Source organism: Eleginops maclovinus, chromosome 9 (assembly GCF_036324505.1).
Source record: "Eleginops maclovinus isolate JMC-PN-2008 ecotype Puerto Natales chromosome 9, JC_Emac_rtc_rv5, whole genome shotgun sequence".
In the NCBI taxonomy this organism is placed as follows: domain Eukaryota; kingdom Metazoa; phylum Chordata; class Actinopteri; order Perciformes; family Eleginopidae; genus Eleginops; species Eleginops maclovinus.
In genome coordinates, this window is record NC_086357.1 from 10662292 (window position 1) to 10685770 (window position 23479).

The 23479-nt window shown below is 40.8% G+C and overlaps 2 protein-coding genes across 6 annotated transcripts; both read right to left on the bottom strand.

Moving 5' to 3' along the window:
* Window positions 1-1334: 1334 nt before the first annotated feature.
* Window positions 1335-9348, bottom strand: depdc1a (DEP domain containing 1a). 2 transcript variants are annotated; one of them, XM_063890671.1, is made up of 12 exons: window positions 9156-9348; window positions 7824-8089; window positions 7569-7716; window positions 7314-7438; window positions 7010-7140; window positions 6768-6815; window positions 5873-6010; window positions 4625-5566; window positions 3345-3517; window positions 2496-2672; window positions 1718-1924; window positions 1335-1632 (listed from the first exon to the last, which is right to left on the bottom strand). In XM_063890671.1, exons 1-12 carry the CDS (start codon window positions 9201-9203, stop codon window positions 1495-1497), a joined length of 2541 nt encoding a protein of 846 aa, XP_063746741.1. In that variant the 5' UTR covers window positions 9204-9348; the 3' UTR covers window positions 1335-1494. The 2 variants fall into 2 exon arrangements, with proteins under 2 accessions (XP_063746741.1, XP_063746742.1); XM_063890672.1 differs by lacking the exon at window positions 4625-5566 and having other exon boundaries at window positions 1343-1632.
* A 1726-nt stretch (window positions 9349-11074) lies between these two features.
* On the bottom strand, window positions 11075-22515 carry si:ch211-198n5.11 (methylcrotonoyl-coenzyme A carboxylase 2). Of its 4 annotated transcripts, XM_063892326.1 has the most exons (13): window positions 22349-22515; window positions 20990-21088; window positions 19890-20054; window positions 19589-19785; window positions 19279-19457; window positions 19075-19155; window positions 15037-15215; window positions 14729-14948; window positions 13671-13762; window positions 12886-13042; window positions 12589-12711; window positions 12082-12312; window positions 11075-12000 (listed from the first exon to the last, which is right to left on the bottom strand). In XM_063892326.1, the coding sequence occupies exons 1-13, from the start codon at window positions 22366-22368 to the stop codon at window positions 11914-11916; spliced, it is 1830 nt and encodes a 609-aa protein (XP_063748396.1). In that variant the 5' UTR covers window positions 22369-22515; the 3' UTR covers window positions 11075-11913. The 4 variants fall into 4 exon arrangements, with proteins under 4 accessions (XP_063748396.1, XP_063748397.1, XP_063748399.1 ...); XM_063892327.1 differs by lacking the exon at window positions 20990-21088 and having other exon boundaries at window positions 22349-22491; XM_063892329.1 differs by lacking the exon at window positions 20990-21088 and having other exon boundaries at window positions 19919-20054; window positions 22349-22478.
* Window positions 22516-23479: the final 964 nt, after the last annotated feature.

Genomic DNA, 23479 nt, shown 5'->3' on the forward strand with positions numbered 1-23479 from the left:
TTTGGAAAAAGTCATTGCAGTTGTGACTGATATTGAAATTGAGAAATTATTTATATAAAATGAAAAGAGAATTAAATATTAATCACAATAGTAAAAGAAAATATTTTAAAATGATAAGATTAAGATAATTAAGCTAATTTCAGATTTTTTAAAATCAAATCTTAACTGTTAGTTGGGCCGGATTTCTCTTCAGCACCAGAAACCTTTATTTAGAATTTATATTTTCACATGTTTTTTAACCAAATATTGAGCAAACTGACATTGGATATTGCACTAGTCTATATTGGGATTTCTATAAAATGTCTGTTAACTTTGCAGCCCTACATCGCACACATGCTTTCACACACAGTGGTAGATAAAAACAGGAGTATGGCAAATAAATAGAACAGCTGAACATTTATTTCCCAGGAGTTTGCATAGTAAACAATAGAAAGTAAACAAAGAGTAAAACTGTGTAAGTGTACAATATAAAACACGCTAATGAATGCATATACAGTTACACACACTTCCATCTGAGGTAAAGACAAACATATCATGGTAGAACTAATACTTCAGGTCCAGCTAATAGCCATTTCACTTTTACGCTCAAGTGATTTATGCTTTAGGTGTTCAGAAAACACAAGCAGTAGCAATAGTTAGGACAAAATATTACAGGTATCTGGTAAAACCTTCTTTAGGGAGTCTAATAGGTATTAAATAGGTATAAATTAGCTATTCTGATTATTTGCAATTTACAATACCTATTGTATATCCAGTGCAAAACATCTCTATCCAATAAACTAAGCAGGGATGGGATCAACATGAAACACAGTGTCAGTAATAATACAAAAAAAAACTGTGAAAGAAGTTTAAACTATCTAGAGTTGTTAATGAAAAAGCCAAGATCCCTTAATCCAAGATCTTTTCAAAAACCCCTGAAATGGTACCGTTAAATTGCTTGAAAAGCAGAATAAAGAGAAAGAGCAAAAAAAGGACAAGAATGGGAAATGAGATCAAAAGACTAAAACAGTTTCCCAAATAACTTGAGATTCTATGATATAAAAAGATTAGTAAAAAAAACAAAGACAAGAAACAACCCAAGGAAAGACATTTCACTGCTCCCAATGTCATAATTTATATAAATTAAGAAATCTATAACTAATTATTCCCATATGGACCAGGGTCCTTAGAATTCTCCCAAAATGCAATCTGCAGTTTATCCACACACACACACACACACACACACACACACACACACACACACACACACACACACACACACACACACACACACACACACACACACACACACACACACACACACACACACACACACACACACACACACACACACACACACACACACACACACACACACACACACACACACACACACACACACACACACACACACACACACACACACACACACACACACACACACACACACAGTATCAGTGTGGTTATATTGCAGCGGACAGGCTGCGGCTTCTATAATGCTGCCAACCTGTATGGTTAGTTCCTGATACTGAAAGCTTTGGTCTTCTTGATGGTGAGGAGTGGAGGTTTAATCTTCGGTTTGATGTTGTTCTTACTTTCCTTGCCTGAGGAAGGAACCTGGCGACTGTAGATGTCTGGGTACTGCTTCTGAAACTGAAGCAAAGATTCAAATCAGATCTCAGTTGCCGGTATACTTGGTAAGGACTGCTTGTTAAACATTCAGAAAGTGTTTTGTTACCTGCTTCAGTTTCTTGCGTCTGTCCTTCTCGCTCATGTTTTTGTTGTTCAGCAGCATCTCAAGCAACTCCTCCATGGCCCTCTGGGAAGATTCCAGCTTTTGCTGTTCAAACTCAGCGCCGCTGATCTGGCGGCAGAAGGCGTACATGGGCATCGGAGCGCAGACCGCATCGGAAGCTTCCACATTAGAAACAGCATCCATCGGGACCTGGGGTCAGGGAATTGAAAAACATCTGATTGACTGTATCACAGCAGACAAAGCCAAAATGACACTTTATTCCAATTAGCGATTCAAGCCTTTCCATCTTGGACGTGTTCCATATTGTTTGCAAATTGCATGGTCGGCTACAGCTTGAACTTGAAAAGTTTTTAAACAAAAGGTTTATGAAACCATCTCAAAATAACTTTGATAAACTAATCAACAACTCTCAAAACACAGAAAAAGAGATATTAAAGTAACACGTAGTTCGCTGCTTTAAATAGTAAATCTATCGACCCCTGGCCCTATTTCAAAATAGGTCACTGCAACAAGTTAATCCCTCTTTTATAGAAAAACAATTTGACAAAGTGACTGTCCATTTGATGAAAAAAAAAAAGAAATGTCTCCAATCATTTGAGGTAGCAGTAAATTAGAATCAAATCATATTTGTGATGCCACACCCACAAATGGGATTTTTCTGTTTTATGCAGAATTTATTTTTGCATTGGGGTTTGTATATCATCCAGGCCCTATGTTAAATGATGCAGGACCCATATAGTGCAGTAGTTTCTGCGTGTACCTGTACGGCGCGCAGATACTGTATGTGGTCATTGATAGCACTGCGCAGGTACTCTGGCACTGAGAGGATGCTTTCTTGATGGTCCATTAGAAATGACACCAGTCTGGTAGCTAACAGCTCGTCCAAATCACACTCCTCAGCGCTGCCCAGGACGCAGCCGGAAAACGTGTGAACCATCTTGAAGGACAAACAAAAAAACAAGATTGAAACAAGATCAAATGTCATAAGATGTCACTGATCCGCAGTTAAGACAATAAAAGGTAACAATAAGATCTTGAGCAACACAGACACTTTTCTTGAAATAGTGCAATAACCACCATCAATCATCATTTTTAGTGTCTCAACACCTTACATCACATATGTCACTAAGTTCTGAAGTGGCTGCTCATTTTTTTTGCCATGGATGTGTACTTTTGTTTGTGAAATGTACTAGTCATTACAAATACCAGTGAATATCCACAATTCTAAATGTCCAATAAAAGCACCCATGTACTTCAAAATACACATTAATGTTGTTTGCATGCTGGTTTTTGTAAGGAAATAAAATAAAAAATCCTCTCATAGAAATATTGCGTTGCCATTGATAACAACTCCTTGAAACTGTATTTATTAAGGTTCTACCCAAAAAATATTTGTTACAAATACATTTGAACAGATCTTGATCATCTGAATGCATCATCATGTTACTCAGTGACTCGGGTGCTAACTTAGAGCTAACGGCTAACTTTAAAGGGCTCTCCTCCTGCCTAGTTCAACTATTGTTCCTTGGGACATCCCCCAAAAATTGTACTATAGAGGGGAAAAGATTAAGGTCTTGTGAGTGATCATTCCATCAGTTGCAAGTCTCACCAGTGTGCGGGTGCCGATAGCAGGGTGGAGGCGGGGCATGTCAACGTTCTGGCTGATGCGTGACATCATCCTCATGAGGAGCTGCAACTTCCTGCGGGAGCTTGGGGGGAGGAGGAGGGTGCAAAGCTGCAGGGCCTCGATGGCCACGCGCTCGCACTGAGGCTGGAGAACGCCTGTACACATACACACACGGTCACACACTGATAATAATGGAGTCTGTAGTGCAAACAGTACGAACACAAACAGCAGTAGAATCACTGTGTTACCACATTCATCCATCACTGCTACATTCACTAAATCAAAGAAATGGATGGATGAATGGATGATGAGATTAATCAACTACAGCTACAGTGTGTGAGGAGTCAAGATGTTTAAACATAACATTATATTTATAGTAATATGCTATTAAAAGCATGTGCACCCTTGTTCATAGCTCTGATTCAGCACTTGTAAGCTGGAACATAATACCTGCATACATTTGTCCTGGAACTTGGTCTTTTCAGTCACAGATCCACTCTTATTATGGTAAGAGTTTAATTAATTTGACCATATCTTATTGTGAATATTTGTCTTATCACAGACTGGTATATGTCAAAGTTTAGTAAGGATTCTGTTTTTGAAGCAGTTATATATTTTTAATGGCAACACATAATCACACCTGTTGCCCTCATTTTTTTTTTAGCCCGCTTGGATTGACTGTATTTTGCCGTCAAAATATGTTTTTTATTCATCAAATGGTCTGAAAATGATATGGGTCGTTCAATTCTATGCTCTTAACGATTTGATTGAATTATGGGTGTTTGATTGCATTTTACAAAATGACCCCAGGACAACAGGAGGGTTAATGAATGATAAGAAGCAAGATTTTTCCATCAAGCTTGCATCTCAATGGTCTTCCTGTCACACATTTTTGTATGTGGATCTGTCAAAAAAATGTCTTAGTTCCAGGCAATATAAATGCAGCACTGTGATGCACAGCGGCAAAATGCATTGCATACAATAAAAAGCAGCATAGCTAACATAGCATGCCATAAGCAAGCACAATATAATGTGCTGAATAATTCAACTATGTGATTGAAGTTGCACATGAGCCCTGTGCACCTTGAACCAGGGCTCTCCTTCCTTACTTTGTTCTGTCAAGGTCTGCTGGAACTGGAAGCTTGAAAAAATATAGTATTTCTAAGTTTCCCGGTGGTGGTTAGATGTTAGATGGAGTTAGTGTGATTAGACATCTAGAAACATGCAGACACACAGAGGTGGGAGGTGAGAGAGGGTCTTACTGTGCTCAGCATTGGGTTGTGTGGGAACACAGACAGGCGGTTTGAACAGTGAAACAGGTCGATGCAGCTTCGACACATCGAGGGAGCTGAGGCAGCGGCGGACAACAGCAGGTGCAGGGAGCGTCCAGAGATTAGAGGTGCTGGAGGCGGGTCTGGGCCCGCTGGGTCCTGTAGTTGCACGGGAGCCTTGTACTTTGGCCGAAGCAAGTGAGAAGGAGGAGGAGAAAGGAGCATAGGAGGAAAAGGCGGGAGTATAGGAGGGCAACGAAGGAGGGCGTGAAGCTGAGGAGGAGAAGTGATGCTGGTCTGCGGGAGTGTTCACGTTGATGCAGCTGGTCGCGCGATCTTGCAACTTGGACTCTTTGACGTCTTCCTCCTTTGTTTCTATGACAATGTCTAAACAGCTGCCCATGCTGCGTGGTCGCAGGAAGCGGGACCTCTGTGCAATTGAGAGTCTATTTCTGATTTTGGCTCCTGAGGTAAAAGGGGTTGATTTGGAAACAGAGGTATGGTCTGTATGACTTGTGTTTGCTATACTGTCATCCTGGTTCATGTTGCTATGGGTGCAGGACGCCAGGCTCTCATTGGACAGAAACAGCTGTTGCCTGGTGAGAGGGGCAGAGTCATCTAGGATAGTTTCAAGTGAGCAACTCCTGGTTCGAGGCCTCGAAAAAGAAGCTGTACTCAGACTGGTGCAGCTGCCTCCCAACTGACCCTCGCCGCCTTTCAGCGCCGCCAACCGCGACTGAAGCTTCCCACCGAGCACCTCTGTCATTGGGGACTCCGTCTCGTCACACCCTCCCTGTCTGAGCAGGGACAGGAGGAGACACTCCGTGGAGCGGAAGGAAGTCTTGGCTGGAGGTGGGGCCGAGGGGAGGTCGAGCTTCTTGCGTTTCCCACGTTGGTGTATCGTGTTGGGCGCTGCGACGTACCCGCAAAACACTGAAAGCGGATGCAAAAACAAGAAGGGGGCCAAGCGGGGCAGGCGTGTCAATGCAAGCAGACAGAGTAGGGGAAGAAGAGGGTTAAGTTAGTTTAAACCTTTACTTCACATAGAGAACCAGAGAGGACACATAACATGACATCATCTCGCTGTTAGGACTTCAAAAGTGACAACAACCAAAATCCTCCTGTTAGCAGTCCACTGTTAGTGAAACAGCCCATCAATAAGACGGAGAAACAAGATGCTGCATACTTCCTGTTTCCTTTTCAGGAAAAAGCCTAGTGAAATGAGTCCAGAGAACTTACCCAGGACGTTGATGAACAGTTCATACAGCTCATATGTGAGTACAGGCTGCGGAAGGCTGTAGAAGTAATCTGACACAGTTTTAAAGACGTCTCTCTCAAAGCCGGGATAGGACGGCTGTGCGCTGTCGTACTTTGGCCCTAAAAATAAAGAGCATGTTAATGCATCTACCATGAGGCTGAAGGATATTTGAGGGGTCCCAAAACAAAGCATTATGTACAAGAGAGTTCATTTTCCTGAAAGTTGATCCAAGGCAATGATTTTGTTAAGTATAAGAAATAAGTAAAGAAAAGTTATGCTTAATTATGCAATAAGACATTATTACAGACATTGAAAATGTGCTAATTATTTTCTGTACTAAAAGTTCTCAGATATACAGATCTGGAAAAAACTAAGAGAGCACTTCAGCATTATCAATTTCTCTGGTTTTAGTATTTATAGATATGTCTTTGAGTTAAATGATTATTTTATTGTATTCTATAAATTACTGACAACATTTCTCTGTGTTGGAATTCAACCGACACTGCAATGGCTGCCATACATGTAGAGATAAAGATTAAAGAAACATTTGGAGTGGTCTCTTTTTTCGGAGCTGAATTTTGTTTAGAGATGCAAAAAAGACAATATCTCATGCGTGTGACTTTAAGAGAAAGCTACAGACATGAATAAACACAGTGGGATTAACATCTTAATGTGTATTTCGGATGTTTTCTTTGCACTAGTCTGAAAGAATGTCATGTTATGAATGCAAAACAGCGGGAACTCTTGAAATTGAACAGTGCAAAAACAGTGTTTCGCTTGTATTGTCTCGCATTAGGCTGTTATTTTTTCCCCATGATCAGCTCTTAGCTATGTTCATGCAGCACAGAGGTGTGAAAGCAGCTTGTTGTTACTCACAGTTGGCCAGGCTCTTCATGGCAGACAGAACCCAGTGTGGGAGGTCATCTAGAGAGTCGATAAACAGGTATATTGAACCGGTAGTTTGTTGTATAACCTTAACATGTGATTTGAAATGTGTCACGTGTCGATGGTCAGATTTTTTAGTGTATTCAAAAATGAAAATCCTTATAGCATAAGGGGATTTTTTTAATACTTTTCATACCGTGATGTAACAGTTTTTAGTTGTTATAGAAACCTACTAGTTTTGTCGTCCAGAGTGACCACCCCATGCTTGTTGACGTTGTTCATATTATGGAGGATGTTCTGCGGGTTCACATAACGCTGGTCTAAAACCTCATCCAGAGATGCAACGCTCAGAATCCTCTGCAGGCTGAAACACAACACACAAGGTTCAGTCACATACAAAAAAGCTCTTTCACTTTCTGATTTCAAGGCTTAGTTTAGATGCATCAGATATTTTCCAACGGTATCATTCAACCGGCTATTTGAAAATAATAGTGATTGTGAAATGTGATAAATATTTTTGAAGTTTGGGGTTTATACTGGGTCATGGTGATGTCTCTCCAAATCTCCTGTTCATCCTCAACTGTCAGCTCTCGCCTTGGCACCTGCTGCTCTCCTATTGGCTGATTCTCTCCTCCTGCTTGGAGAGCAGGATCTACATTTTCCTGGAAGGCACAAACAGAGCATCACACAATGGATTATTTTTTTCAAATTCGAACCGTAGGTCAAACCTGCGTCTGGGTTTTGTGAAAAAAAGTGTACATAAAAACCAAAACAATGCCCTGTCTTGCTCACCTGCGTCTCCTTCTCATGTTGCTTCTTGATACCCCTAAACTTGAAGAAACCTTCCCTGTCCCTGAATGAAGGCCTTTTCTTAACAGAGCCAGGAGCCGAGCCTGAAACTGGACAGGGAATTGGTTTCAGAGGGGAAGTGGTGGGGAATCTGGGGAGAAAAGAGAGGGCATGTGTTGCATCAGTTTGTGTAGGGGGAGTGCAATCTAAATCTTTTTTGAATTCAGTTTTTAAATATTTATAAAGAAAATTGCCTACCTGTACAGAGTGTTGTTGTCCTCCAAATCCTCGGAGCCCCAACGACCCTTCACGTCTTCGATCACGTGGTTCTTTAGAAACTTCTTCAGGAGCTGCACTGTCTGCTGCCTGGTGACATCGGGGCCAAAATTGCTGTTGTTACATAGCAGCTGGTGCATCCACTCCACAGCGGCTGAGGCGGTGAAGCAAGAGGCGTAGTGCCGGAAGCTTTGGCGGTGTTTTCTGAGGGGCATACCAGCCCGAAACAAGCGAGTCACCTCATTCCACTGAAACAGAGAGGGTGGAGTTTAGTAGGTTAACTTATGATAATTTATTTCAAGAATGTGTCCTGTCTGACTGGACAGAAGGGATGCTGGTGCAGTTTGAATAAAGGTTGCAAACATTTCTGTCAAAGAAACAGGAAAAAAGGTTGCAGCTGTCATGCATTGTTCTGAGACGAAGTTCTCCAGTCGGGACCAAACAATACAGACCAAGAAGTCCTAAAAAGATTTATGGCTCAGGGTCCTAAATGCCCTAAACTCCAACAACATGTGCAGTATAACGAACCAGTCTTTTGAGAGAACAACTGCCGTCTACTGGGACATACAGGGGGTTAAAGGTCAAGGGTTTAAGAGTTAGGTGTAAGATTGTTTACACGTGTAGCTGACCTGTTGGAATTTGGACCATTTAAAACTATTTCCCACCCCTGGCACCTTGGCAAAAGGGAGAGTTGAATGTGTTGTATTGTTGTCAGATTTGAAGACATTTTTTTGCAAACCTGGAAATTCTGGAAAGCCATTTTGTTATTTTACAGACTTAGCCTAAAGATTGATATATAATTATGTCCACAGTAAAAATTGAATTCTCTCATATGTGATCCATTACTAACTGTCTTGGTTCACATCCTTTTGATGTACAGCTCGGTATCTATTTAGCTGTCAAAGTTGATAATGATTGACATTTATGAATACAGTAGTTTTTTAAAGCAAAATCATCTGATTCAACCTTCTCAATTTTGAATATGTTCTGGTCCATAATTGAACTGAAACTGTCAAAACATAATTAACAGACTACACAAAGAATACTTGACGCATTCATGATAATGTGGAAAAAGACGTTGAGAAAAAGCTAAGCTAAGTTAACAATTGAGCAGGATTTACCTGAGCCATGCTAGGGTAAGCAATTCACAAGAGACGTCATTAAATATATGAAAACACTCACAAAACGTAAAGAGAGTACATTAATCAGCTAACATTAAGAGCGTTGCCGAGACGGTAATGCGTCTCATGAATTAGCGGTTAGCCAGCTCTAACGTTAGAAAGCTAAAGCGCTTATCAACAAATGGTAACTTACAAGTTTGGTGGCCCGGTACGGTCCTGGGGTGATAACATGAGAATTCATGTTTATCTTAAAAACACAGAACGTTTCTCCTTTAAACGATATGACGAGAGGTAAAAATATCCATTACGCAGGGGAGTATTTAGCCGATATTTCGCTGCAGGATTGAGTGAATGGCAGCATTGATAATACCCAGCTCTGCCTGGCTGTTCGCAGTCTGTTCAAAATTACGAGCCGTGTGATTCTGCAACGCGATTGGACGACCAGCGCCTCACGTGATCAGGCTCGAAGTAACGAGGTTGGGTGGAGTAGAGTAAGAAAACAGTGTGACAATGGCAGAACGTTTAGTTGTTTCCAACACAATTATTTATGTCGTTTTACCGTTAAGACAACCTCTTTACTTTATCATCTTTAAGGAATGCAATCATTTAAAGCCATACATAGGTATACAATTTCAAAAAAGAAACCACATACATCCCTAGCATACATGAGTCCCTTTATGGCTTCATGTTTTTGCACACACACACGTAGACACGCGCGCGCGCGCACACACACACACACACACACACCCACGTAATTTACATTAGCATGTTTTAAATGGCCTTTTGTGGGGCTCATGCTGATCAGTTAAAGGCAGAATGATAGTATGGTGGGGTCAAACACAAAGACAGTGGAAGTTAGAGACATTGCAAAGGGATAGATACTGGGGAGGATGGGCTGATTTAAGCCATGGCCTTAGATATGCTAATGTTTGCAGACTACACTAGAAGACTGGATCTCTGATTGGAAGATTACCGCTGAACACATTTCAAGGCATTCAATCGCTCTTATTTGATTAAAAATGTTATTGGCCTTTGCTGATTTTGTCAAATTGTATCTACTTCATCTTCTTTAATCAGTTATATTGAATCATTGAATATGAACATAATGGTAAAGGCCTAGAGATCTAACTTACTCAAAAATGGAGGTCTTGCATTTTACCAAAACAATTCCACAAGTTGCATCTTGGACCAGGATGGCAACATTTCAAAAAAGTATGCTCATGCTGACACATCCTAAAGTTTGATTTATGGTGCAGACAATGCAGAGAAAAATGTCTCTTCAGCAAATACATGTGAAGAAATGCTCCTTGCATGCAGATTCATCAGTCTGCACAGGGAGGCTCAAACATCCAAAACATTTTCACATTTTTAAGAGATGAGAACTTAAGATCTGGAGCTAATAACCACACCTTTTGACAGTAAGATTGAAATGAGCAGCTGTGGGGGTTAACTGCTCATCAAGATACAAGGAAAAGCAGATGCCCCGCCCCCCCCCCCATCCAGGACCAACAGTGTATTTAATGCCTGGTAGTTAGGTTAATTTAACTAGCATTCCGTTTGAAAAACTATCAGGAAAGACTTAAGCAACTTATTAATAATACTTATTTCAAAAAGTTGTTTCTGAAACTGTATGTGAATTATTCATTTGCGCCCTCTGGAAAATACAATTGGAACGCTTTATCCTTGTAATGCAATGACAAATATTATTTGTGATGCTTCAATATATATATTTTTTAAAAAGCCTTTAAAAGGGGGGTTCCACATTTTCACCAAAAATTTAAGTTTTGTACTGAACTCTTGATCATGGCTGCCCCCAGCTGGTATTCAATGGTACCAGTGGATCATCCTATTTTCTCCATTGGAAGGTCACCATAGAGTGCATTTCAGTTACCATACTTCACTTGCTTTCTTTGCTTGCAAACATGTAATGCTATTTCAATTTCCTTTGAATTAATGTCACATTTGGATGCAAGTAGTATTTTCTTCAACATAACAGTACCTTTGTTAAAGCAAACTCAAACCATTTCACGTGAAAATATTTAAGCTCATAATTAAACTGGGAGATTCGATTTTGGAAAACCATCCTTATTAAAACAATGACAAACAACATAGTAGTTTTTCAATTTAAAACTATATTTACATGTTTTGTTCATAATAGTATACAAATTAAATAAAACTATAATTAATTTACATTTGTAATTACAGAGCATGCTATCTTACAATGTGTTCATTTTGGACAGAAGTTACTTTTAAATAAATCGTTCCAGGGGAAAAAATAGTCAGTGCTATATGTGTATATAACAAAACAATCAAAAGTGGCACATGATAATCTGTGAAAAAAAAATAAAACATGAACCCAGTAGAGGTTCAAACAGACCACAGAATACAACAGACACTCCATAACAGTACTTGTGCTAAGAAAAGAAATGTAACAGTGATAAATTCATCACAATATTTCACACGTTTTGTAGCACTGGGTGAATTTCAAAGTAACATTTCTTTATGTACTCGAGCAATGAGGAGGCACTTTTGTAGGATTAACCAGGACTTTTTTCAGTGTCTAGATTCATAAAGCCAACAAAAAAATGTATGAGCTCCAAACCTAAAAAACAATTTAGTATTTGAGGACTCTTGAACCGCTTGGAAATATTTGATCAATGAGTGACTTTACCCAGTATCTGATACGTTTTTCTAATTATATATATATCTTTTTTTTAAGGGCATTTTAAATGCTGCAATTTCCCCTTTTTTCACTTATAGGATGATGCTCATTATCCCACACATTGAACAGTTAGACTCAATTCAGGCCAGGCCTTGCATTGAATCCTCTTGGCACATTTTGGTAAATGTCACCAATGGGCTCTAGCAACCAGATTAAATTATAAACAGCAGCTCAGTGGACAGATGCTTGTAGAGTCGAGAGGTAGTGAGGAGAAGAAAGAAGGCTGCCTTTATATACGCAGAAGTGCTGACTGGAGTTTCTCTGTGGAAATCTGATACTGCTGCTGTTTGATGATATCCAGACAGTGTCTGAGAACCTGCAAACAAGAATACATAAGCATTATAGACATCAAAGTGGCGGGGAAAAAAGAGAAATTGTATTGGCGATGCTTTTTTACCTTTCTGGTGTCCTGAGGCAGAATGACTCCATCGTCCCAGAGTCTGCCGGAGGAGAAGAACGCTGAGCTCTCCTCATCCAGTCTCTTATTTAACTTATCTTCCAGCTTCTTCTTCTCCTCTTCTCCCTCACTGTCAGGGGAAGGCAGAGAGGCAGCGTGACCCGGAGCTGTCATTGACACTCTGGCGTTGGGCCACAGGAAGAGGAAATTAGGGTCAAAAGCCCGCCCACACTAGAAAAAAGAACAGGAGACACGATTCAAATTATGGTGGAGTTAATCCCGATCTACAAGAGCATGAAGTGTGATGAAGAAAAGTAAGAAACTGCTTGTGTATGTAGAGTGTCCTTAGTGTTGGCTGTTTAGTGTTGGCTGTTTGCATTAACAAATGTTACAAGCATATTTAAGCATATTTATCTTGAGGGAAAATTCAATGCACATTCTAGTATGTTTTTTTTTTTGCCGCAGAAGAGATAATAACAAAACAATAATGTTTACGGAAAATCTCACCATGGCGTAGCTGTCAGCACCATGGCAACCACCAATTACCACTGTGATTTTGGGTACGGAAGCACACGCTACTGCTGACATCATCGAACCCTGAGCCTTCAGACGGTTAGTGTTCACCTCTGCCTGGAAGAGAAGGGGGAAAAAAACAGATACGAAAATCCCAAGATATCAGTACAAATTGATTGAAATTATAATAATAACTTTAATGAGTTATAAAACGAAGAAAAGACTAAATAATAATAATAATGTTGTATTTTAATTTGAAACAGGCCTGTATGTGTCACTGGGAGTGAGTACCTGAGTGGTGGTGAGGGTGAGCGCTGCGGTAGGCGCTGTGTTCTGGAGGAAGAGGAGTGGGATGTCTCTTTGGTCACACAACTGGACAAAATGACTTCCTTTCAGAGCTGCTTGGTATGACAGCTCTCCATTGTTGGCTACTATTCCCACTAAGTTGCTAACACAGAACATATACACAGATGTAAAAAAAAAAATACTCAAGAACAAGTAATTCCACAACAGGATGATGAGTCAGGGCTGACTTCAACAACAACAGTAAGTGTTATGTGACAGTTAGTCAGTGGTGGAGGGATGGAGATTTAAATTAGTTTGCTTTTAACATCTGCTGATCTGATTAGGACGTTACTGAGGGCAGCAGCTAATCCTTTGAGGGTGAGGGGTCACTGTGTTTCTGAGGGTAAACCTTAAACTATGCAAGTGTCTAAAGAAGCAATGATAGAATCAAAAAGAGTTTCATCAACCTACCAGGGACAACCCAACTGCCCTACGAAGGACTCTTTTTGCTCTGTGTTTATCAATACATTGACCCCCTATACTATAATTGAGAAAATATTATACATCTGAGATAAAAACAAACAGGGATGGAGAGGGGGGTTGGCAGATTAAGAAGCCTCATGCATTTTGGTCATTTTGCCAACATGTCAGATGGCATCCCCCCTCATATCACCTGCTGATAACAACGTCTACTATTCTCACATAATTAGAGACCGTTTGTTGGCTGAAAATATGTCCTGTTATTGCCCCTGATATCGTAACCTAAATCTGTGTGTGATTGTATCTTTTACCCATGAATCTTTGCAAAGCCAGTGATGAGCGTGGTTCCATAGCGAGCTTTAAACTCCTGGAAGCGACTCCCGTCTGTCAGCCGACTGACCACCTGGACAGAAACACAGATACAACAAACAGCTTTTATATATACTGGATCAGTGAGGCAGCAAAACTCACAATTTATTTATGTGTTTATTCCACACCTGGTAGTTATTTTAAAATGAAACATCTACACTTTACAAAACAAAACATGTACACTTAACACAAATGTTATAGCACATGGTGGAAAGTAGCAGGGAGAAGAACATCTTATTTAACCTGCCCCTTCTTAATAACAAAATAACAAAAAAATGAAATAACCACAAAAAAAGTCAAATAAAAAAGCTATATCCTGCCAGTCACAGTTGCTTACAAATGCATACAGAAAAAACAAAACCAGAACACAATCAAAAATCTACTTCATATTGTCTGATTACTTTTTCTTTATACATGTTCTTAAACTTAATAGCCTACAGTCCTTTAAAATCGGTCATCAAACAATTCCATGTTTTTTATGCCAAATACAGAGACACACATTTGCTTTAAAGTAGTACGTGCAAACTGATGCCTAAAATAACATTTTCTCCTGTGATACTCATCCTCCTAGATCACAACACATTTGTTTTGTATATTTTCTGGTAGTATTCTTGTTTTTGCTAACTAAAGACGTCTGTAATTCTATTAAGTCTTTACATTTTAACAGCCTTGACTCAATAAATAATTTGTTTGTATGTTCGCTGGGTTGCACATTATGCAAATTTCTCACAGCTTTTTTCTGTTATATAATTAAAGGTTTTAATGAACTAATATAAGTGTTGTCCCACACTTCAACACAGTAATGCAAATATGGCAATATCAAACTAAAATACAGCATTGACTTGTAGTCAAGCACATATTTGGCTTTATTCAACACAAAATTATTTCTTTTCACATGTAATATATGAAGTGTGAAGTGATCCTCTACAAGAAGTTACATTTACAGGCGATTGAGTTTAACGTGTTTACTGTTTACTGCTTGTGTGTGTGTATACTGTACCACTTTAACGTCCAGACTGTGGGTATAACTTTTAGGAGCGAGCCCCAGAAGCTCCTCTGAACTATACAGCGGCTCTTCCTCAGCTTTCCTCTTCCTCATTCTCTCCTCATCCTCCTCCTCTTCCTCGGGCAGTTGGAAGTTGAGGGTGGACACAATGTTTCTGGTACAGTCGTACGCCTCCTTTTCATCCAAGGAAAAATGGTCCACACAGCCACTCACCCTGACACCACAAGAGAAACCGACAGGCTTGATAATGTGAATTTACTCTTAATTCTTTAATGGTAATAACAATTTGTTTATTGACATACTCTGCGTGAAGCGTGGCTCCTCCCAGGTCTTCTGGTGTGACTTCCTCTCCTGTGGCGGCCTTTACGAGCGGTGGCCCACCCAGAAATATGGTTCCTATCCGGTGCACCATCACTGCCTCTTCTGCCATGGTGGGGATGTAAGCTCCACCGGCCGTGCATGACCCGCACACCACCGACACCTTTGGGAATGTTAGTGGTTTTAATTTGCAACCTTTTTTCAGAGAGCACATTTTAAACCTATAAGACCTGTGATTTTATCCAATTCTTATGTGGATTTGTGTCTTTTCTCTCAGGTCTTTCAAAATGGGCACAACATGTAACATACTAAAATACGTATGCCAGGTAGGTCGGGAAAAGCAATAAATATACTGTATGAGTGTGTTACTTGTATAATGGAGGCTCTTGGTATTGTTACCGTGTTGTACCATATTTGAAACTGTAATAAAACTAGGACCCGTCGAACTGCACCCTTCAGATCTCGTCTCATGCTTTCTCGCCACAACAGTCTTATCTGCTTGTCAAGATGGCGCCGAGGATGGCTGCCGTGTCTCGAGCTCCTCACCAACTCCACATCTTAGTGTTTTTATTGTTTTACTTAGTTGGTTGTTTTTAACTTTTTTTTGCAACATGCAAACCGCCCAAGCGAGCCCTATCATCCAATATGATAGAGAACAACTTTTACACATCAGGTCGCTGGTGGACAGCAATAATCCACGACGACCTGCAAACAATGGAGAGTCTCCGTGTTTACCTGCTGGAGCTCTACCTGTGGAGCGCAGGAGGAAGAGACCACGAGGTTCCCGGGCCGGGGTCCTGGTCAGGCTGAGGAAACGTGAAAACAGGCCTCCTCTACCGAGTTTACTTCTGGCAAATGTCCAATCCCTGGATAATAAGCTGGACGAACTCCGTAGCAGGGTGGCATTTCAACGGGACATTAAGACCTGTAATGTTTTGGTTTTCACGGAGACTTGGCTCGACGGTCGACCCCACGATACCGGACGCCGCCATTGCTCCACACGGATTCTCCATTCATCGCCAGGACCGGACAATAAACTCAGGGAAGAGCAAGGGAGGAGGTGTCTGCTTCATGATTAACAACAACTGGTGCTCAGATGTGGAGATCATTTCTTCGGACTGTTCTCCCAGCCTAGAGCACATCATGATCGGATGCCGGCCTTTTTATCTGCCGAGGGAGTTCACATCTGTTGTTCTAACAGCAGTGTATGTTCCGCCGCACGCTGACAACAACACAGCGCTGGAGGAGCTGTATGGGATTATCGACAGGACAGAGACTTCTCGGCCAGAGGCCGCATTTATTGTGGCCGGGGATTTTAACAGAGCCAACATGAAGAAAGTCCTGCCGAAATACTATCAGCACGTCAGCTGCCCCACGCGCGGTGGAAATACACTGGACCATGTTTACACTCCTTTCCGGCATGGATATAAAGCCCTCCCCCGCCCCCCCTTCGGCAAGTCAGACCACATATCTCTTCTTCTGCTCCCCGTTTACCGGCAGAGACTGAAGAGGGACCGACCTGTGACAAGGACAGTGCAGCGTTGGTCCGAGCAGTCTGACTCTGCTCTCCGCCACTGCTTTGGGTTGTGTTTGAGGAGGACGATATAAACACACACACTGACGCGGTCATTTGCTACATCGGCAAATGCATCGATGACGTCGTGCCGCGGATTACTGTACGGACATTCCCAAATGAGAAGCCCTGGATAAACGGCGAGGTCCGAGCTAAACTTAAAGCACGGGCCATCGCGCACAGCGGCGGTGATTTGGATGAGTACAGGAATTCCAGGTATGCACTCCGGAGAGCTATTAGCAGTGCGAAAAGACAATACAGGGACAAGGTGGAGTCGAACTACAAGGGCTCCAACGCCAGAAATATGTGGTCTGGACTAAAAACAATAACAGACTACAAAAGGACAACGAGTGGTGCTGAGGAAGTGTCTGCATCTCTCCCAGATGAACTGAACACATGTTATGCACGCTTTGAGAAGCCCCCGGCTGTGGAGGCACAAAAGGCCCAGGATCCCTGCTCACTGGTTTTAACCAGTGCAGATGTGTGTAGATCTCTGAAAAGGATCAACGCACACAGGGCTCCAGGACCTGATGGCATCCCTGGCCGTGCTCTCAAGGTGTGTGCAGTTCAGCTGGCAGATGTGTTCACAGACATTTTCAATAGGTCACTGCTCCAGTCTGTAGTCCCCACATGTTTTAAAGAGTCCATCATTGTCCCTGTCCCCAAAAAGACAAAACCCATCTGCCTCAATGACTACCGCCCAGTTGCACTCACCTCCATCATCATGAAGTGCTTTGAGCGGTTAGTCAAAACTTTTATCACCTCCTCCCTCCCTGACTCACTGGACCCCCTGCAGTTTGCCTACAGAGCAAACAGGTCCACGGATGATGCCATCTCCCTCACCCTCCACACTGCCCTCTCCCACCTGGACCAGAGGAACACTTATGTGAGAATGCTGTTCATTGACTACAGTTCAGCATTCAACACCATTGTGCCCTCCAAGCTCATCATTAAGCTCAGGGACCTTGGGCTCAACAGCGCCCTCTGTGACTGGATCATGAGCTTCCTGACGGGCAGATCCCAGGCAGTGCGGATGGGGAACATCACATCCTCCACCTTGACCCTCAACACCGGAGCCCCTCAGGGTTGTGTGCTCAGCCCTCTCCTCTACTCCCTGTTCACGCACGACTGCGTGGCCACACACAGCTCCAACACCATCATCAAGTTTGCTGACGACACGACCGTCATCGGCCTGATCACAGACGGCGACGAGACGGCGTACAGAGAGGAGGTCAGAGCCCTGACATCTTGGTGCCAGGACAACAACCTCCATCTCAACGTCAGCAAAACAAAGGAGCTGATTGTGGACTACAGGAAGAGGCAGAGAGAGGCACACACACCCATCACCATCGACGGGACTCCTGTGGAGAGAGTCAGCAGCTTCAGGTTCCTCGGGGTAAACATCAGTGAGGACCTGACATGGACACATCACACCAGGGTCATATCCAAGACGGCTCGACAGCGGCTCTTCTTCCTCCGCAGGCTGCGGAAGTTCAACATGGACTCCAGGATACTCTGCAACTTCTACAGGTGCACCATCGAGAGTATCCTGACTGGCTGCATCACCGCCTGGTATGGCAGTTGCACCGCCCTCAACCGTAAGACTCTACAGAGGGTGGTGAAAACTGCTCAGCACATCACCAGGACGGAGCTGCCATCCATGGAGGACCTCTACACCCAGCGGTGTAGGAAGAAGGCCGGTAGGATATTAAAGGACCCCCATCACCCCAGCAACAATCTGTTCTGTCTGCTGCCGTCTGGCAGATGGTACCGCAGCATCCGGACCAAGACCACCAGACTCAGAGACAGTTTTATACCACAGGCTATAAGACTACTGAACTCCTGAGCTCTGTGAATGTCTACTCACATCTGTTTATAGTACACACATACATATATATATATATATTATACACATCTGCCATACATATCTGTTTATAGTACACATATCTATATATTATACATATCTGTTTATAGTACACATATCTATATATTATACATATCTGCTATATACATCTGTTATACGTAATATATGCATCTGCCCATACCTCCTCATTCAACAGTGTAAAGTATTTAAATACTCTCAATGTATTCCACATATGTATATATTTCACATCCTCAAATCTTTATTGTTAATATTGTAAATATTCTTCTCTCTTTTTGCACTATTTTATTTATCTTATTTGCACCATGTATGTGGAGTTGTTGGAGGAGCACGCGACATAAGATTTTCATTGCCAACATATACGCTGTATCTGCTGTGCATATGACAAATAAAAACCTTGAAACCTTGATCTGGTTCACAAACTAGATTTGAGAACAAATAAAATATTCTTTCACAATGTTATTGATCGGCATGGCCCCAGGGACGGTAAGGTCACATGAGATATCTGTTTATGTTTAACATCAACAACAACTTTTATTTTTTATTTACTACTTTGTATTTCGTTACCTGTGGGATCTTCATCGCAGACATAATAGCTTCGTTATAGAATGTCCTTCCTCCCTGGTTCTTATCAGGAAAGATCTCTGACTGGACAAGAATAAACCCACAAAATTAAAATTGCATTCATGTAATTAAACTATCTATCACATTTACTGAAAAACACTGTTATGATGCTAACCTCTTATTATGGATGTGTGTGTGTGTGTTTACCTGCAGTGGTAGAAAAGCTCCTCCAGAGTCGACAAGGTAAACACAGGGCAGGCGGTTCTGAATTGCTACTTCCTGTGCTCGTAGCTGTTTCTTTACAGTGATTGGATACGCTGTGCCGCCCTTCACTGTGGCATCCATGGCAATGAACACACACCACAAGCCATTGATCCTGCCAATGCCTGGAGGGTTACACATACAAACACATAGTATAAGTCCGTGACATGTGCATCAAAATTAATTGCTCACAGTTTGAAATAAAAGAATAAAAGTGATTTAATCAGAGTCATTCAGCAAGAAATTGTTTTTTCACCAGTCAGGCAGCCTGCTGCAGGGATGTCCCCATATGGAAGACCAAGACCAGCCAATGGCGACAGCTCCAGGAAATCCTCATCATCCAGTAGGAGGCGCAGTCGATCCCTGACCAGCAACTTCCTGTTTCTCTGAGTGTGTCTGGCGATGGCTTTTTCCCCTCCACCTTTCATTGCCTTGTCAGTTAACTCCATCAACCTTACAGAGAGAGAGAAAGAGCATGCATTTGTGGACATTTTAGTAAATCATGTAGTGGGGGGAAACAGACAAGATAGATCCGAGCTAATGAGAGCAGAACTGACTTTTTGTGGCAGGCATTGCTATTTCGTACGTTTGCTTCATACACATGTTGGTGGATGGGCTGGAGGGGCTGCTTCAGCACAGGGAAGGCACTGTGCAGAGATCTTCTCCTCTTGGCTGCAGAGCTCATACGGCGGACGGAACACTGCCAACGCTGCTCAGCCAGCCTGAAGCACAAGATTCATAAACTATCTTTGTTATCACCGATAGGAAGGTTCAACCTTTAGTCAGAAATACAGCAGGGTAGAATGTACTACTTTAATGGCCTGTTAACAGCACGACAATAGGATAGAAGGGTGTGCAAAGCAACACCGAAGAATATGTAATGAAGGTACTGTTAATCCTAATGCAAGTTAGTGAGTATGTTGTTACATTTATACCCTGAAATGTAATTATATCAAATCACCAGCTCCAGTTCTCCTTGCTAACCCTTCAGTAAGCTGCATCTACTAAAATAAAGTTAATACCATTACCTAAAGAGTAAGCACGCAGACTTTGAAAAAACAATCATTTGACTCTTTGGTTATAATACCTTTACTAAAAAGGATATATTTCTCCTCAAATGAGCAGTATTGTTTCTTAGCTGCATAACAAGGCAGATTTGAATGCATATCAAAGTCACAAGAGCAGCTTATTTAATTGTGATCTACATAGTAACCAGAATTTCAGCATTCAAGCAAAGGATTTTACAGATTACAATGACAATGCTAACCAGCATATTTAATCAGCTGTAGCTGATTTACATTAATTCAGTGCTTTTTTAGAAACAGGCGTGACTTAACAGCAGTTTAAATTCATATTTTTACCATAAATGACTCCTTTACAGCATTGTAAGGACCAAATATTATTTGTAAAAAGCAATAGTCATGTACAACACTAATGTAATAATATGTTATGAATGTGTGCTAAAGTGGTCAATTTCACTTCTTTTCATTAATTAACCTTGGAGGAGTTTAAAAGGGAAAAACACATTTTATATGTTTTACAAAGGAAGAAACAAGAGAAACACGCAATTATAGCTGGTATATTGATACCAGAAAGTTTATTCACATTATTTTCCAAAAAATATAATATTTTCTCAACCTCTTTGCGAATGAACTACCTGTGATGTCTCTCCTCTGTGGTGTTTCTCAGGATCCATGATGGTGAGAGAGTGTATGGAGGCACAAAGGAAGAACACACTTTTCCTCTGCTACACACACTTGTTTTTGGGACAGAGAACAAACAGGAGTAGGTACAGTAGCTTTAGGGCAAGTGAGAGGTAAATATTTATTCTGACTATCTGTGTATTTGCATCGGGGATACTTAAGATAATTAACTACATTTGAGGTAGTTGTGCTTCACTTGAGTATTTTAATTTAATGCTGTTTTATCATTCTAATTCACTACAATTCAGATGGATATGTTGTCAGAGGTGGGAAGTAACTAAGTACATTTTGTCAATTAAGTACAATTTTGAGGTACTTGCACTTTACTTGAGTATTTCCATTTAATTCTACTATATATATACACACATTTAGAGTTACTCCACTACATTTATTAAACCGCTTTCGCCATGCATCTGTGCATATTCAACTAGTGGACTCGTGAACTATGTAAGTCAAATCATAGTCTGATTTTTTGAATATTTTACAGTCAATCAGAACTTTGTTTGTCTTCAACAGTAAAATTCTACTTGATGCAACAATATTATCTAGAAATGTCAAAACAATAAAGCTAATTATATTCACACATAAAGGCAATTTTTCTGCACATTGATTACTTGTACTTGTTTTTAAGTAGGCCTACATTTTGCTGATAATACTTTTGTACTTAAACTAGAGCAAGATTTTGAATGCAGGACTTTTACTTATAATGAGGTATTTTGACAATAATGTATTGATATTAGCATCTGAATACTTCGTCCACAAGCGCATGTTGTACTTTTTACCCCCCTACATGCATTTAACAGATAACACTACTAGTTACTTAACAGATTAAGACGTTAACTACAATCAGCTTCTAAATTATGATGGAATTCAATACATTTAACTACTTTATGAAATACCTCAATATGGCTGCAGTATAATTCTACTGACACGTTAATTCGACGACTGGCACTTTTACTAAGTAACATTTAGATAGGCGTGGAGTTTACTGTGTTATTGCCATAGACTACAACTGCAACTTTATAAACCTCAGTTGCTAATAGAAAGTTTGAACCCAGTAGGCTGGAAACATAAACAAACGTATGAAAGTTCAAAACTTGCATGTTAAATATGATTTCAACGACGACAATGCCCACGCACATTTTTCTCGCATTCTGTTACAAACACATTATCAGTACCTTTAACGCGAGACAAGTGGTTAAGCTAACTGCATACAAAATAATGTATGCCAAAGGTCGTAAGGACCCCTGACTTTACTGACAAGGGAAAAATATGTGTACATTTGTATAAATGGCAAATAATAAGTCTCTTACCTTACTATGCAGCGGTACATGTCTCTGTGCCTGCTGAAATACCGCGAATTATCCACTTTAATAACTAAACATTAATTCAAAACAGAGCTCGAGGTCCCCTCTTCCTCCGTGTTGTGCTTGTTTGTAGCTGTTGTTCCTGTGATACACATTACCGCCACCCACAGGAGAGAATGGTGCAGTGTGGAACAGAAGAATCAGAATCAATCATGTATTTACATACATGGAAATTGTATTTTGCGCATAAAAATGTGTATAATAAAATTACACGTATGGCTGCTATCGATCTATCTATCTATCTATCTATCTATCTATCTATCTATCTATCTATCTATCTATCTATCTATCTATCTATCTATCTATCTATCTATCTATCTGTCTGTCTGTGCGCACCCACCTATCTCTCTCTCTCTCTCTCTCTCTCTCTCTCTCTCTCTCTCTCTCTCTCTCTCTCTCTCTCTCTCTCTCTCTCTCACACACACACACACACACACACACACACACACTACAGCTGTAGTAACATATATTGGCCGCTAGAGAGAACTATAATATCACCAATTCAAGCATAGGGTTTCTGTCCAAAGACCAGTTGCAGTCTAAAAAACATTTACAACATAACACGCAAACTGCTACACAACACAGTCAAATATAGCAAGGAAAACTAACTTCTATGTAAGTACTACTGCTTATAGAGTGACTTCATTAATTATACCTGATGGTCACTCCTTTAAATGAATGAGTTATTCTCAAAATGAGTGCAGTTTTTTTGGGACATCAAATCTTATTGCATGTCTGCAAATAAAAACAAGTCAGCCAAAAGATTAAATTCATGCTTCAAAACCTAGTTTTTGTTCAAGTAAATAGACCAATGCCACTAAAAGGAAAAGTTGTTTTAAAATGTGCAATGGCAATCAACTCCTCTGAATATGGACTCTTAACTGCATTTAAGTATGTCAGTTTTGTCTAGCTCAATGATATTGTGTATAGAACTGAACTTCTTAAAATCTTATTTCAAGAGTATGGAAAAGTTAAATAGGAAAAGTCAATAATGTACAATACTATACTTCACATAAAAATGATGTGCAATGTTTTGCTTTCATGTAAACTTCAATCAAATGACCTCAATGCCAAAAG